Genomic DNA, 14,227 nt, shown 5'->3' on the forward strand with positions numbered 1-14,227 from the left:
GGATCGTACCGGGAGCGCGCCGGGATCGTGCCGGGAACGCGCCGGGATCGTGCCGGGATCGTACCGGGAGCGCGCCGGGATCGTGCCGGGAACGCGCCGGGAATGCGCCGGGATCGTGCCGGGATCGTACCGGGAGCGCGCCGGGGTCATACCGGGATCGTACCGCGCCCATCCTCGCGGCCCAAAACACCCACGCTCCCAACTGGCAGCTCTGCGAACCTTTGGTTTCGTGCTGTTTGTGCCTTAGTGCAGTCAGCTGCTCCATATCCAAAGGGCTGCTGTGGAAGGATAATGCCCAGTACCGGCCCAAGTGGGGTTATGGCTGAGCAGCGATGCAATCTGGGTTTGCATCTGACTTATGACAGGTTTTTGATGTTGTTTGCACTCACATTCTTTTGTGAGAGAGCTGCTCTGAATTCTTCCAGAGATTAGTGTCAAAGAGAAACACAGAAAATCAAACCAATGTCAGCTGTAGTATTTCTTAGCAAAATTCAGGCCTATAAGGATCTCTGTGCAGTCCCCTTGCTGTTCATCAGTGGATGCTGCTCTTGTCAGCTGCAAACTACCCTTTAGAAGGCATTACTTGTTTAATAAATCAAGCGTGGGGGTACTGAATGTACCATGTGAGTTGGAGTCTGTACCATCCTCCTGTTTGATAGGATAAGGCATGCTATTGGGAGTTGAAGTCTAAAATGCAGTATGTTTTGGGTTTTTTTTTACCTGGGTGGAGCCCTGCATACAGAGAATTGCAGTCTCTGGAATAGCTGTGTTAAGATGAATGGCATCAGCTACCAGTCCAAGTATGCCAGCAGGATGTTTCAGCTATTGTGGTACAGGCCTGTATTAGCAATGTGACCAGCTTTTACAGCAACCCTGCTGTCCCCCCAGCTGTGACAGGAGGGAGCTGGAAGCGAGTTAAAAGACAGTATTTTAGCATTCAGATTGTTCTTAGGTTATATCTGACTGATTCTTTGCTTTGTAGTCTGAGGAGGATGTGTGGATCTGTAGCGCGTGTGGTGTTTGGGCACAGAGCAGCACACATCAGAGCTTTGAACAGCATGGGGAACCATTTCTTTGGCCTGGGTAGGAGCAAGATCATGAACCTGAGTTGCTGTGGGGCTTTGGAGAGTGTGGTAACACATGCTACCAGGTGTCCCTGCAAGCAGACAAGGACACAGAGTAATGCTGGTCTTGGGGCTGTTGGTTCGAGTGTGACATTCTGTAATATTGCTCTGTTAAACCCTTGATTGCCTGGAAGGAAATAAAAAACTCTCATGCCCATACATCAGCATTTTGGCTAAATGCTGCCTTCAAGGCTGCATACCAGGTTAGCCTAAGCACTTCTTAGGATCATTCTGGTCCTGTTTACATGGGTCCAAGGGAGGGTAGGCTCTGCAAGAACAAAGCAGAGCTTGTCTCTGTGTTGCACACACCTGCTTGCCATAAGGCTGTGCTTTGCTGGTGTAAGCCTTTCTGCACTAGTGTAATTGCAGTGGTGTAATTACAGCAGTATTAATGCCTTTAATGAAAACCACGCTTTGGATAAAGGTATAATTTAACTGCAGAACAGGGAGGGCATGTTTGTTATGTTAATCTTCACTAATGCTATTTTTTCTGGAGTACCTAGTAACTAGTTCCTCTTCCTTTTTAATTAACAGTGATGTCCTCTACCCAAAAGATACTTCTAGTCCCCATAGTGGAGTTCCTGCAGAAGTGCTCTGTAGAGGGAGAGACTTTGTTGTAAGTATAAAAGTGTTTGTTGCTTTTAAAGGAAAACACAGGTGAAGTTTGCCTGGGAGGCCACAGCGTTGCAAAACTCTTCTGCTCTACTGCAGTGAGGTGTTTCCTCCAAGGAAGTTGTTTGTGTGCTTTAATCCTGAAGGTGTTGTTACAAGTCTGCCGTGGGAGTGTTGGTGTAGGCTGACATTGTGTCTGGCTGGCAGGTTCAGATCATCTGTCATTAGCAGCATTCATCCCTTTCTAACACATGCTGTAGAGCCACTATCACATTGCCCCCACAATGTGGGGCTTGCAGAACAGCCAGGACTGGATAATAAAGTGCTTGTTTCTCCAGCTCAGTTTCTGTGGGCTCAGGACTGAGGGCTCAGGAGGGCAGTGTGGGTAAGCCTTGTGCTCCCTGAGCATGCACTGTTGATCTTTAAAAAGGACTTTATTCCCTAGGGCTGCTAATCAGTGAGAGGACTTTGTTCCCAGGCACCTTTTGTGAGCAGTGGCTGCACATGGAAATTGAAATGAATACAGGTCTTGTAAACACACACATAACCACAGCAAAAAGGAACAACCTCTGCATTGTGTTTATTTTCACTAACCATGGAAAGAATTAAGTTCCTAAGTGGTTCCTAAGTTCATAATCAGTTTATGGCTTCCGCCCCACCAGAGCAAATCTGATGAGTGCCCAGCTCTCATTTGTTTCAGTTAGACCTGACTGTTTTTGCAGAGTTTGTTCGTGAGGGTTAGCTCTGAACAGGAGGATGCTGTGCAGGAGACTGTAAGGGTATTACTGTACTACTGTAAGATCAAACTGATGGTGATTGAAACTGACTTTTCATTGTCTCTTGATGTCTGCCCAAGACACTGCCATATGGAGACCTGGATTCAGGTGTGACCCAGTGACATAAGTGTTTAGGACACAGCAGATTAGGTGACACTTCGTGCATAAAGTTCAGGGACCAGAATTATTACGCTCAGTTAAGTAAGGGATACTGTTTTAACAATTAGGATGAAAAGGTACATTATTTTCATTAGAATCATGTCAAATATACCTTCTATGAGAAATGGATCTGCACTGATCTTAAAGGCGAATAATTTGCTGATTAGTACTACAACAAGGAAGAAGTTAAAATGTTAGAAAATAGAAAGGATCAATATTTCTGGTTTTCAGACAAAGAGAAGTGTCTGGTTTTAAGACTCGTAGCATGTAATGCTGTATTGCATCTGTGGAGAAAATGTGTTCTAGCTTGAAAAGTGAACTTGATTTCCCTGGATATATTTGTGTAAAGTAATTAATAAGTTCAAAAAACATTTATGGATTTCTTGTGCTTTAAAACAGAAATGCCCTGTGCCCTAAAGTGAGTGGGGTGGGTGGGTTTGTGTGTTTGTGGGCAGAGAGAAGCTGAATGGGAGAGAAGGAGGCATGGGTGGCGTAGTAGGGCAGGAAGAAATTGTCAGTAATGAGATTTTGGATTCTTAACAACATTATTACTACACACAGACTAAAAGAGGCTGTAGCCTATTTAAATGGAGACAGGAAGAAATGAAAGGTCGTGTTTAGGCAGTGTTTTACCCAAGTCCTGTCAGCCTGCCCTCAGCAGCTGCCCCTCAGGAGCTGCTTTATGGAGCACCTGGCAGTTCCCTACCTGGGGACAAGTGTGTGAGTGACAGGACACTTTGGCATAACTGTGAGTGACAGGACACTTTGGCATAACTGTGAGTGACAGGACACTTTGGTATAACTGTGAGTGACTGTGATGGGGACAGAAGAAGGGAACAGGTACTTTTTAGGGGCTCTGTGCTGCTGAAGGGCAACAGTCACCAGCCTCCACAGGCCCCTTTGTAAGAGTGCATGGAGAGTTTCTCTAGGCTGGTGATGAGGTGTGTGAGAAGCTGAGCCTCAGGTGTGACTTCTGGGGTCCCAGCATCACTGCAGTGGTTTTGTTGGTTCTTCTGTTGTTGTTCAGAAGCTAAATGGAGTTTGAGTTAGAGAGATTCCTCATAGCTTTTGTAGTCATAGATTTGCCAAGGCACACCATGGCCTCTCAAAGCTTTGGTCCTGTGTTCATGGCCATTTGAGGACAGAAGGAGCCAGAAAATGTTTTTCCTCTGCCTGGCTGAGAATCACTTCTACATTCTTGAAAGGAATGGGGGTTCTATTTTTGTGGTAACTTCATTGAACAGGGTCATTGCTACAACTTCAGTAAAGCCACTGCTCCATGCAGTTATTAGGTTTTCCTCTTTTGTTCCCTTCCTAGATGTGGAAGTTCACGCAGGACCGCTGGGTTGTGAGAAAGGAAGTAGCAGCAGTTACAAAAGTGAGTGGAATTTTTTTCTTAAATCAGAAGGTGGTGATAAGTTGGCTAAATGCTGCTGGGCATTGTGTGGGTGTAGATTGTGGATGCTGCTGCAAGCCTTTCCTCTCACAGTGCCTGCTTTGCTCTCCATTTGGAGCAGGTATAGATAATACTCTTTCTAGAGAAAAACATTCTGAGCAGCTCCCATCGTTTCCACAGCTCCAAGACTGGCCTTGCAGCTGAGCCCCTGGAATGCATCCTGTCCTCTCATGTGTTTCAGTGCAAAGCTGGGCACAGTTAGAATTGAGCTGACTGCAGGTGCTTACACAGCCCAGAGTGGCTGCTCTGTTTTGGGTGTGTTAAGAGCAACTCTTCCGTTGGCATTTGCCAGCTGCAATATTGAGTGAAAACTTTAAAGCAACTCAGGCACCTGAACATTCTGTAAAAAGTGGCAAATGAATGAGAAACATTAAAAAGGACAAAACCCAAATTCTTTAAAACACACTGAAGTGATAAAGCACGAGTCAGTTTGTGGACAGACCATCTATTTTTGGAATGTAAGAACCAGTGCTGTGTAAAAGCTGGGCAAAAAAAGGTGCTGCATGTCTGGCCTGCAGCTCTAAAATAAGATTAACACTGTAGAATACGCTTCTCTTCCCCATAGAACCTTTTCATCTCAGTTTGGAAACTCCCTTTTCTTTGCAAAACATGCCGTGAGCTATTTGACTCTGGGGTGATTATTCACCACTGCTCTCTGAAGTCCTGGGCTTCTAACAGTGTGTGAAAGTGTTGGTGCTGCAGAGCAGGATGAGTATCTCTGACTGAGCTGGGTGTGTGCCCGTGGAGGTGCCCCATGTACACCACATCAGCCCAGCTCTCCTGTCTCGTGGCACAGTGCTCATTGCTGCATCTCCCCTGTGTAAACTGACTTCCATGTTACCTGTTCTTTTTCTTTTTCTTTTAGCTTTGCCCAGAAGATGTGAAAGACTTCCTAGAGCACATGTCTGTGGCAAGAATAAACAAAGGTTGGGAGTTCATGCTCCCTTACGATGAAGATTTTGTTAAGAAGCATCCAGATATAGTTCAGAGGCAACAGATGCTGTGGATGGGCATTCAGGCCAAGTAAATAACTTACTGTATTTTGGGGAATAAGCTAAAAGCAAAGAACTGTCTGGTACAAAGGTTCTGTAGACACTGATGGATAATTTGATCTGTATTGTCTCCAAGCTTCTCCCTGCCAGTGTCCAGGCAGTGGTGTGGTGGGGGGTGTTACTGCATCACTCATTCCTGGTTCTTGGCTCCCTGGAGAGATGGAATGTTCTAGCTAATGGCTAAAGCTGGCATGGCTGCATGCAGACATAACAACTGAAACTGTCCTGGAATATTGTCTTTGTCTTTCAGATTAGAAAAGGTCTATAATCTCTTAAAGGAGCACTTGACGCCAAAGAAGCAAGAGGCACAATCAGGTAAATGGAGTTGTGCTTGGATCATGTTGGAGCATAGGCATGTACTCATCCACCCATCCATATTCCTGAGTGATGGTTTGGAGTTTCTTTCTGGTTTTGAATGTGGTGGAGACTGGTCTTGTTTAATGTCTTTTCTTTCTTACTATCTCCTCTGGGATATTTAAGACAGATCTTGGTCTGTACTAATGTCACTGATGTTGGGGTGACACCAGCTACTGTGGCATCCTTGTAGCAGAGCAGGGAGGAGCCTGTGGCCCTGGGGACTCACTCTGACACTGTTAAAGCACTGGTTCTGTTACCCACTTGCTCGTTTAAGGCAGCTTGTGGGGTGTAAGCAGCTCCTGCAGGGAGGACAGACAAGGCCAGTGCACAAGGTAGTTTTCACCTCTCAATTTAACGTTAATGCAACTTAATGTGCATGAGATGATTTTTTACTTCCCTGATTTGTATTGTGCTCTCTGGTGTGGTTGAGGGCCAAGCAATTACTGGAGAATGTAATGGCAGGAGGCTGTAAGGAGGTGTGAAGCTGTCTCTTTTTGACATCCTTCTCCACTATGGATGCCAGTGAAAGTATTAAAGTAGCTGCTCCAAAATCCTAAAAGATTGGGAAAACTTGAGATTCCAGAGTTTTAACTGAACATTTGGCTCAGTGCCAGACACTGGAGCAATTGAGGAGTGTAAGCAGAACTGACAAAGGAACATATGAATCCATTTCAATACCCTGTGTCTGATCTGCTCGGAAGGATGAGGTGTTGGGTTATTTGGAGAGGATCAGTGAGCCTAACAGCAGGGAAGATAGCAGCATGTGTGCTGGGCATGCCTTTGCCTTAAACTCTGCACTCCTTGCTTTGGTAAGGACTGGATTCCTCTGCTGCCAACACTCCCCTTCTTTCACCTTGGGATGGCTGGGTGTGGAGAGGGGCAGAAGCACAGGATGCCATGGGAAAGAATTCCTCCTGTCCCTTTCTCCCCATTAGTGGATAATAACACTAAGCAGAGAGTCTCAGCCTCTTGTGCTGTGCAGCTCATGCTGCAAGGGTGTTCAGGTTCACTGTTAACCCTTCCACACTCCTCCCTGTACCTGGTGGCATCCTGGTGCTGCCTCTGGCAGAGGCTGCACCAGGCCCCCACCAGCCACTAGAGAATCTAAAAGACAAAAAGAAGAGCTGTTGGACAAAGAAGTATTTGGGTCGCAAGCAGAGATGTGTAAGCAGTCTGTATCCTGGTTTCCTGAATTGTGGAAAAGGCCCTGGTGATTGAACAAACACACTTTGCTTCAGATTCCTTGACTGGAACACCCTTCCCCAAGCATTTGGCTTAGAAAAACAAACACACACTGCCTTCAAAAGCCAGCAAACCCCCCAAAAAGTAATGTAAAATCTAATCAACAGGCTGGGTTTATGCCTTAGATTTCATAAGTTTCCTGGTTTTATTTCACTATGAGCCCTGCTGAGATTTCTGGTACCTTTTGTTTTTTACCAGCTCATCCATTGATGGTTTCTGGGGAGCAGAGGGTCAACATGGCTAAAGCAAAAGTCAAGCAGAACTATGGGCAGCTGGAGAAGGAGTTCCAGAAGCAGAAGGCAGAGATGAAATCAAACGACACCTCAGCCAAGATGGATGTTCCCAATGCCCGCATTAAAGAGGAGCCCGTGAGTGTGGAGGAGCCCATGGATACCTCGGCCCACAACGAGGGCCTGAACAACGGCCTGGTCAATGGCCTGCACCCAGCCCAGGGCTCCACAGAGCCCCTGAATGGCCACCTGCCCGGGGGCTGCATCGACAGGGTCGCTCAGGAACTGAAGGCCTTTGTGTCGTCGACATTTAAGAAACAATTTGTGCTCACCCTGAGTGAGCTTAAACGGTTATTTAACCTCCACTTAGCCAGTCTGCCTCCAGGACATACCTTGTTCAGTGGCATTTCGGACAAAATGTTACAGGACATGGTGTTGGACACTGGCTGCAAACAGATTTTGGTGCCTGTAAGTATGGGTTTTCCTTGGTGTGGTTTGGGGAAGGGGTGTGTGGGGCACAGTTAAACATCTGAGCTGTGAAATATTTGTGTCCTGTGCTGGTGGACAGGAAGGACAGATGTGCTCGGAGGAACTGTCCCATACTGGACATGTTGAAACTGCTGGAATTCCGTCTGGAGTCCTGCTCCTGGCAGGCCCTGCACTCTGCTCTCTGTGCCCTGTTGTCCTTGGGGCTCTGTTTCCACATCCAAGGTGTTGGGCCACAGTGATTTGCTGTCCCAGCTTGCTCCTGTTACCATGATCTAAGGCAGTCCCAGATTCCCATCGGCTCTCCTGGAATTGCACAAGCCCCTTCCCTAGGGGACAGGCACCCAGCTGGGAGAGGAAAGGTGACATTGACTGCCTGGGAGCAGCAGGGCACACCCAGCAGAGCCTCTGGGAAGCGACAAAGCCCATCTGCAGCAGGTTTCCTTGGCCAGTCTGTTTCCTCCTAGGCTGTGCAGAGGTGTCTGTTTCTGTGTCTGTATGGAAGTGACGTGTGGGATTGCGTGAGACAGAGCAGGGCTGTGAGACTGGATTGCTTAGGAGAGGAAAGGGAATCTGGCATCATGGGAAAGAGCCTAAAAGGAAATTAATTTTACAAGACATCTGGCACTGCTGGTTGGGTTACAACCAGAAGGAGCTTGGGAGCAGCTGCCTTTGAGGAGAGAGGAGAAGGAACGTGTGAACTGCTCAAAAGAGGAGGGCTGGGAGAGCCTGGAGCATGGGAGCTGCTGGGGGCCAGCAGGAACGTGTTCAGTCGTGTGCAAAGTACATGTTGTGGCACCTGGGAACTGAGTAACAGCCTGGAAATGTCACTAGGGAGAGCACCAGTTGTGCTGCTTTCTGCTTCCTCCCCTGGCAGTTTCCAAGTCCTGGGGTGGTGCTTGCCTGGAACTGTCTCGGTGCTGGCCAGGCTCTCCCCTGTACCTGGTGTAGTGTGTGCCTCTGCCATGCTGATGGTAAACAGCTGAGGTCATTCCTGCTCTCTTACTTGGAACTGGGACTTGTTTGCTTTGGAAATTTGGGGATTTTGGAAATCTACACGAGGAGTGAAAGTGAGATAGTTTCTCTTTTCAAAAAGCAAAATAAAATCCTGCTGAAGAGGGGTGGCCAGGAGCTTCCTTCTGTTTGGAAAACCCTGACACAGGAGACCTGCAGAGGTGCAGAAATGGTCCCTGGAATGTCTCTTGAGGAGACTGTTGCAGGTTTTAGTTCTGCTGACTCAGAATTTACCACAACACCCCAGCTCTTGTACAGGAGCCTGTATGAGCCTGTACTGCTGTCAGCAATGTAAATCATTGCCCCTGAGCCTCCCCCTGATGCTCTGTGCAGATGGCAAAGGGGCTGGGGCTGGGTTTACTCTTTGCATGGGCTCAGACACTTGGGAGTTTCTTGATTGTTCCCCTGGACAATTTTGTCAGAAGCCAACAAGGGTGCCTGAGCTCAGGGAAAGCCTGGAGGGTTGTTTAGTGTGGGATTTCATAGTTACTCATTAGTTTTCTGTAATTGAAAGTGCTTTGGTGATAAAAATCAATGATCTGAGGTAATTAAAATGATGTTCTGTGGGGGGTGAAGACACTCTTGGCTTGAGTGCTTACCTATTATAGAAAACATGTGGCTGAAAATGGCAATTGAAACCTTAGCAGGGGAATGCAGGATCTATTACAGAGCTGACCAACAGCACCCAGGGTATGAGATAAACAGTATTTGTGGGGAGCCAAAAGAGAGGCCACTCCAGCTGCAGATGTGGCCATGGGGATGCCTGCAGGGTGCTGTGCTTGCTGTGCTTCATAGCCTCATCAAGCGGGAGGGAAAAGCACGAGTCAGGAAAGGGCAAATCCTGGGCTGGTGCTGCCATGGGAGAGGGTGAGGAGAGGGGACAGACACAGAGGAGAGGAGCCCTGGGCAGGCAGGATTTGGTGCCTGTGCCCGGAGCTGTGCAGGCTGAGCCACTCTCCCGCCCCATGGGAAGCGTCTGTGCAGGACTCTGGCTCCTGAGGATCTGCACCCATTTCCTGCAGACTGGGGGGTGACTGGCTCCTGCCAGCTCCCTTCCCAAGGCCCATGGAGTGGCAAGGTTCTGCCAAAGCCTGAGTATATTTCTGAGGCCTAAGGAAATGATGTAACTGTTGTGGGTGTCCTGCCTGGCTGGGCTGACAGGAGGGGAGTGCTGCCCTGCACTCACAGAGAGCCCTGCAGGCTGGTACCAATGCCAGGCTCCCTGACATGTGAGATCAACAGTTTACCTTTAGGATTACTCCAGCTGCTAAGTTTTTTTCTGGCACAATCAGCCCCTTCCACCTGTAACTTGAGGCTGCCTGGCAGTGGCTCAGTGCTTGAGTGAGACACGTCCCAGAGCCGAGGGCTCCTCCCTGAGAGGCTCCGTTTGAACGTGGCAGCCCTGGGACCTGGGGCAGCAGTTCATCTCCCAAGAGCCTGCACTTGCTCCAGGGGCTTAGAGCAGGGAGGGGCACAGGACAAATATTTTTTAAATGATTTTAGGGTAGCAGAGAGCTGTATCAAGGTGAGGCTGGAGAGATCAAGGTGACATAAACCAGCAAAGGGACAGCAGATGGCAAGGCAGTGAAGCTGTTTGGGCTCGTGTCTCTCCAAGGAATCCCTGATGGCATTTCCCACTCCCATGGCCGGGCTGTGTGACAGCAGCAAGCGAGCAGGGAGCTGTTGGCACCAGTGCTTGCAGCAGTTTGCAGAGGAAGGCTGGAGGGAGGAGGAGATTCTGTGTGTTTTTCTTCCCAACTAAGTATTGTGTTTGTTTGGAAGCTGTTTCCTCACAGAATGGCTGGATAAACACAGCTGTGTTTCAGCCCTGTGGCTGAGGCAGGAGGAGTCTGCACTCCAGGGCTGTGCTGACTCACTTTGTGGAGCCCAGCAGGCTGTGCCTGGGTGCTCCCAGTGCCCTGCACTTTGCCATTCCTGCTGCAGCTGTTTTGTGGAGGGAAGCTGGAGTATTTGATTTTATCTCTGGTGAAAACCTACAAGAGAGATTATTCCTCAAAAGCAGGTGTCCTTACAGGAGGAGAATTATGTCAGGTGCTGTGAGCCTAATCAACCTGAATCCTGGCTCTAAACCAAGTGTAAAACCTTGTTATATTCCAGCCATTTGGACTAACCTGAAAGTCAAAGCTGCTAATCCCACTAGGCAGCTCCCACTGGACAAAACCCTTCCCCTTTGCAGTAAGATCAGAGGCAGAGCATGAAAGGAAATGCTGATCTTTTCACTCTGCGATGCACAAGTCTTTTGGCTGGTGTGAGGGAGGCTGGGAAGAAAGGTTTGGTTTGTACCAGCAGCCAGGATTGAGGGATGCTGGAACAATTGGGACTGGCTTGTTAGCTTTTCATAGATGATTGATTTAGGTAGTCTGGGCGGTTAGCAAGGAATAAATCGTTAGTGACAGACAGGAAGAGACACGTCAGGAGTGAAGGCATATTCCAGCAGGGCTCATTAGTCGCTGCTCCAAGGGGAAATGTTAAGGCAAATGGATGCTATTTTATTTTTTTAGGAACTCAGGGTATGGAGGGGAGGCAGTTGTGCTCCTTCCTGTCTGCAGGGGTGTGAAGCTTCTGCCTCAGAAAAAATGAACGTGTTTCTCTAGCTTGGCACATGGGGAAAAAACAAAATACACAAAACCACTGTCACTTTTGGAGTCTGAAATGAGCAAGTCCATCAGTGTTCAGTCTTCTGGAGTCCTGTAGTCTGCCCCAAAACAGAGATGGCAATACACCAGAAGCACCTTCTTGTCAGTAACACTGGCTTGGGATTAGTGAAGCAGATAACTACAGGATAGAGGCTGAATCTCTAAAACCTGCCACTGTAAAGGTAAAACCCTCCAGAAAGACCCTGCAATGCAGTTGGTGCTCTCAGCTGAGTACTGTTCTGGATGGTCTTGAAGCAAACACTGCTGACAGGAAAAACCTACAGACATCTTGCCACGGGATACCATCAAGGTCCCAGCCCTGGGATTGTTCTGGTACGTGGTGGCTGACTCTCCACCAGTGGAAAACTGTCCCCTGCACAGTTGACGGGATTCCAGTTTGTCCAGCAGCTCCCTTGAAAGCCCAGCTGTGGTTGGTGTGTGACAGATGTGGCACCAGTGCCCTGTGGGGGTTTTCCCACCCTGACCAGAGCCATCAGTCAAACCTGGGCACGTCGAGGCACACCTCAGGGGTCCATGGTGCTCATCCCATTCCCTGGGTCACAGGTGTGACACAGACCATGTTTCTGCTCTGTGAAGAAGGTGCTGAGCAGGCACAGGGCTGCCAGAGCCAAGGCACCCCTTCCAGTGTGGGGTGGGACAGCAGTTGGGTTGTTTCAGCAGTTATTCCATGGCAGCCAGGGTTCTGATTCAGTAATGGGTGTCCTGGGATACAGTATCAGAGAATCATTAGGCAGACTCATTAAATAGCTGGTTATTTTTAACAGCCTCTTGTTCTCAGTTTCCTCCACAGACTGCTGCCTCGCCAGATGAACTAAAGGTCTATGCACTTTGGGAAGCTGGTGACACTTATGATCAGGTAAAGATAAAATAAGGGATGTTCCCCACTGTTTATTGAGCATTTGGCATTGTTTGCATCCATGGTTCTGTAACTGGTACAGCAGGTACAGTTTTCCTCTTTCTCTATTGGTGTTTTCAACACCAACCTGCTTCCAGCTGAAAGGAAGCTCTTAGCTCATAACGTGTTGGTAATCATGTCAGTGACCAGCTCAGTGGCTATTTCTGAACCTGTGTGAAGAAAGGATTCTTCAGTGCAGGCCTCAGACCAGGCTCCAGTCCAAGGTTTTTTTTCCTTTTGATGGTAATGCAGCATTAACCAGAGATTAACGGCGTATCTGTTGTATCTGTTTATACTCAGAGTAGGAAATGATTGCAGCGTATGTGAGCATCTGCTGAGTTCTAACTGCTGTCAGAGTAACTGAGGTGAAAGGGAAGGTGCCTAACGACCTGTGGATGGGCAGTGCAGTTCCTAGCTCCTGAACTAAATACATTTTTACAGGAAAGAGCCAAGCACTAGCCAGGCTCTTGTCTGGAGTGATGTGAGCTCCCATGGACGCATTTGAGAGGAATACATTGCAACCCCTTCTTCAGTGTGTTTTTGTACCTTTGGGGGTGCCCCAGGTCACAGGACAGGTGCAGGTGTGGCCACAGGGTATGGAGGGACCCCTGTAGAGCCCTTGGAGGATAAGGCACTGCTGGAGAGCAGGAATATGTGGGATGGTTTCAGGATTATGAAGCAAGAGTCCTCTAACGTAGTTCAGAGAATGTTTTGTACAGACTAAGGCATGTGCAGTTTTGAGAGAAAGGCAGAAATAATTGTTCTCTGTGTACTTACGATACATTTTCTTTTAAAGCATCGCCAAGTTTTGCTTGAAATCTTTTCGAAAAACTACCGAGTGCGCAGGAACGTCATCCAGAACCAGCTGAGTCAGGAGTGTGGAGAGGATCTAAACAAGCAGGAGGTGGATAGAGTGTTAAAGGTAAGCTTCACTTTGGGTTTGATCCAATTAATAGGTGAGTTTTAATGCTTGATTTGAGCAAAGGATTATATACTGACAAATGGTAAGGATATTAGAACAGTTGATGTTAGAATATGGACAAAGCCTGTGTTTCAGCTTGTTTTCTTGAAAATGCACTTGCCTCATTTTATCTTCTTTCCCTCCAAGGAGCAATGGCTCACACATTATTTTGTATTATTTAAACAAATCTCTCTGTCAGCTTGGAGCAGCAGAGAATAGAGTGTAGTAATATTGAATATTGAGTGTGATACTTGAGTTATTTTTAAATAATGCAGAATTAAACATTAAGGAGGTGGGAGGGCTCTGCCCAGTGCTCTGAGTTACCAACTGACTGCTGGTGGTTAATGCTGAAGAGCACGAGTGCCACATGTTCAGAAGGAAGTGCTTCATTCTCTAGCAGGATGTGCAGCTTTGTACAGAGCAAAACCCTGGCCAAACCCAGCAGGCAGAGCAGTAGTTAACACATCTCATTGTGAATGTTTATTTGAATCCTTTCATCCGTCTTTGAAGATGCACCATTTACTTGCTCAAGAAGTTTAAGGTATAAAGTACTGACCACACAGGCCATGACTTTAAAAGAGATGCAGGATGGCCAAGCAGAAAGTTGCCAGCTAATGTAATACTTTAATCATTGTGGCTGGGCCTTTGCTCACTGTCACCCACTTCAATAAGACAAGTGCTTAAGTACTTTATTACATTGTGATCTACAAATGAATAATAGCATCTTTGAAGAACTGCAGATCTGTTGCTGTGATAATAAGCAAACTGGTCTTGCTTGAAAGAACCCAGGTGTCTTAGCAGTAAAATAAGCTCAGACATTTCTGCCTATTAGACAGTATTTCCTGTGGCTCCCTGTGCTGGGGGATTTGTCAGCCACTACATGAGCTCAAGTATCAGCTCTCCTGGAACATCTAGACAATGTACTGGCATTAGTTTTTCATGATGCTGTTGCTATTTAACAGATAACCTATTTCTAGAAAAAATACCTGCCCCTAAGTCACCAGGCACTGTTTTTATGTAAGTCACTAAGTCAGTGGGGAACCAGCATTGTGTTGTGGCAGGCCTTATTGCCTTGAATACATTTGTTACAGGAGTATGGGAAATTACCTTTGTTTCTGAAATAAAATTTAGAAGTATGATTTAATGAAAAGGGAAGATTCTCTGGCTTCTTTACACCACAAGAGA

The 14,227-nt window shown here is 47.4% G+C and overlaps 1 protein-coding gene across 3 annotated transcripts in view; it reads left to right on the forward strand.

Moving 5' to 3' along the window:
* POLR3E (RNA polymerase III subunit E) overlaps nt 1–14,227 on the forward strand; it is a 29,306-nt gene that overhangs the window by 13,230 nt on the left and 1,849 nt on the right. For 2 of the 3 annotated variants that reach the window (XM_042036797.1, XM_042036799.1), the window contains 7 exons: nt 1,659–1,740; nt 3,990–4,049; nt 4,993–5,150; nt 5,430–5,494; nt 6,977–7,476; nt 11,965–12,042; nt 12,878–13,003. In XM_042036797.1, coding sequence (XP_041892731.1) covers nt 1,659–1,740; nt 3,990–4,049; nt 4,993–5,150; nt 5,430–5,494; nt 6,977–7,476; nt 11,965–12,042; nt 12,878–13,003 — 1,069 coding nt within the window. Of the gene's footprint in view, nt 1–1,658; nt 1,741–3,989; nt 4,050–4,992; nt 5,151–5,429; nt 5,495–6,976; nt 7,477–11,950; nt 12,043–12,877; nt 13,004–14,227 lie in introns of those variants that run through there. The other variant, XM_042036798.1, reaches the window with a different exon arrangement.

This window comes from Corvus kubaryi, unplaced genomic scaffold (genome assembly GCF_017639235.1).
Source record: "Corvus kubaryi isolate FWS band 111438036 unplaced genomic scaffold, C.kubaryi_AGA036_p1.0 37387, whole genome shotgun sequence".
Taxonomy (NCBI): Eukaryota; Metazoa; Chordata; class Aves; order Passeriformes; family Corvidae; genus Corvus; species Corvus kubaryi.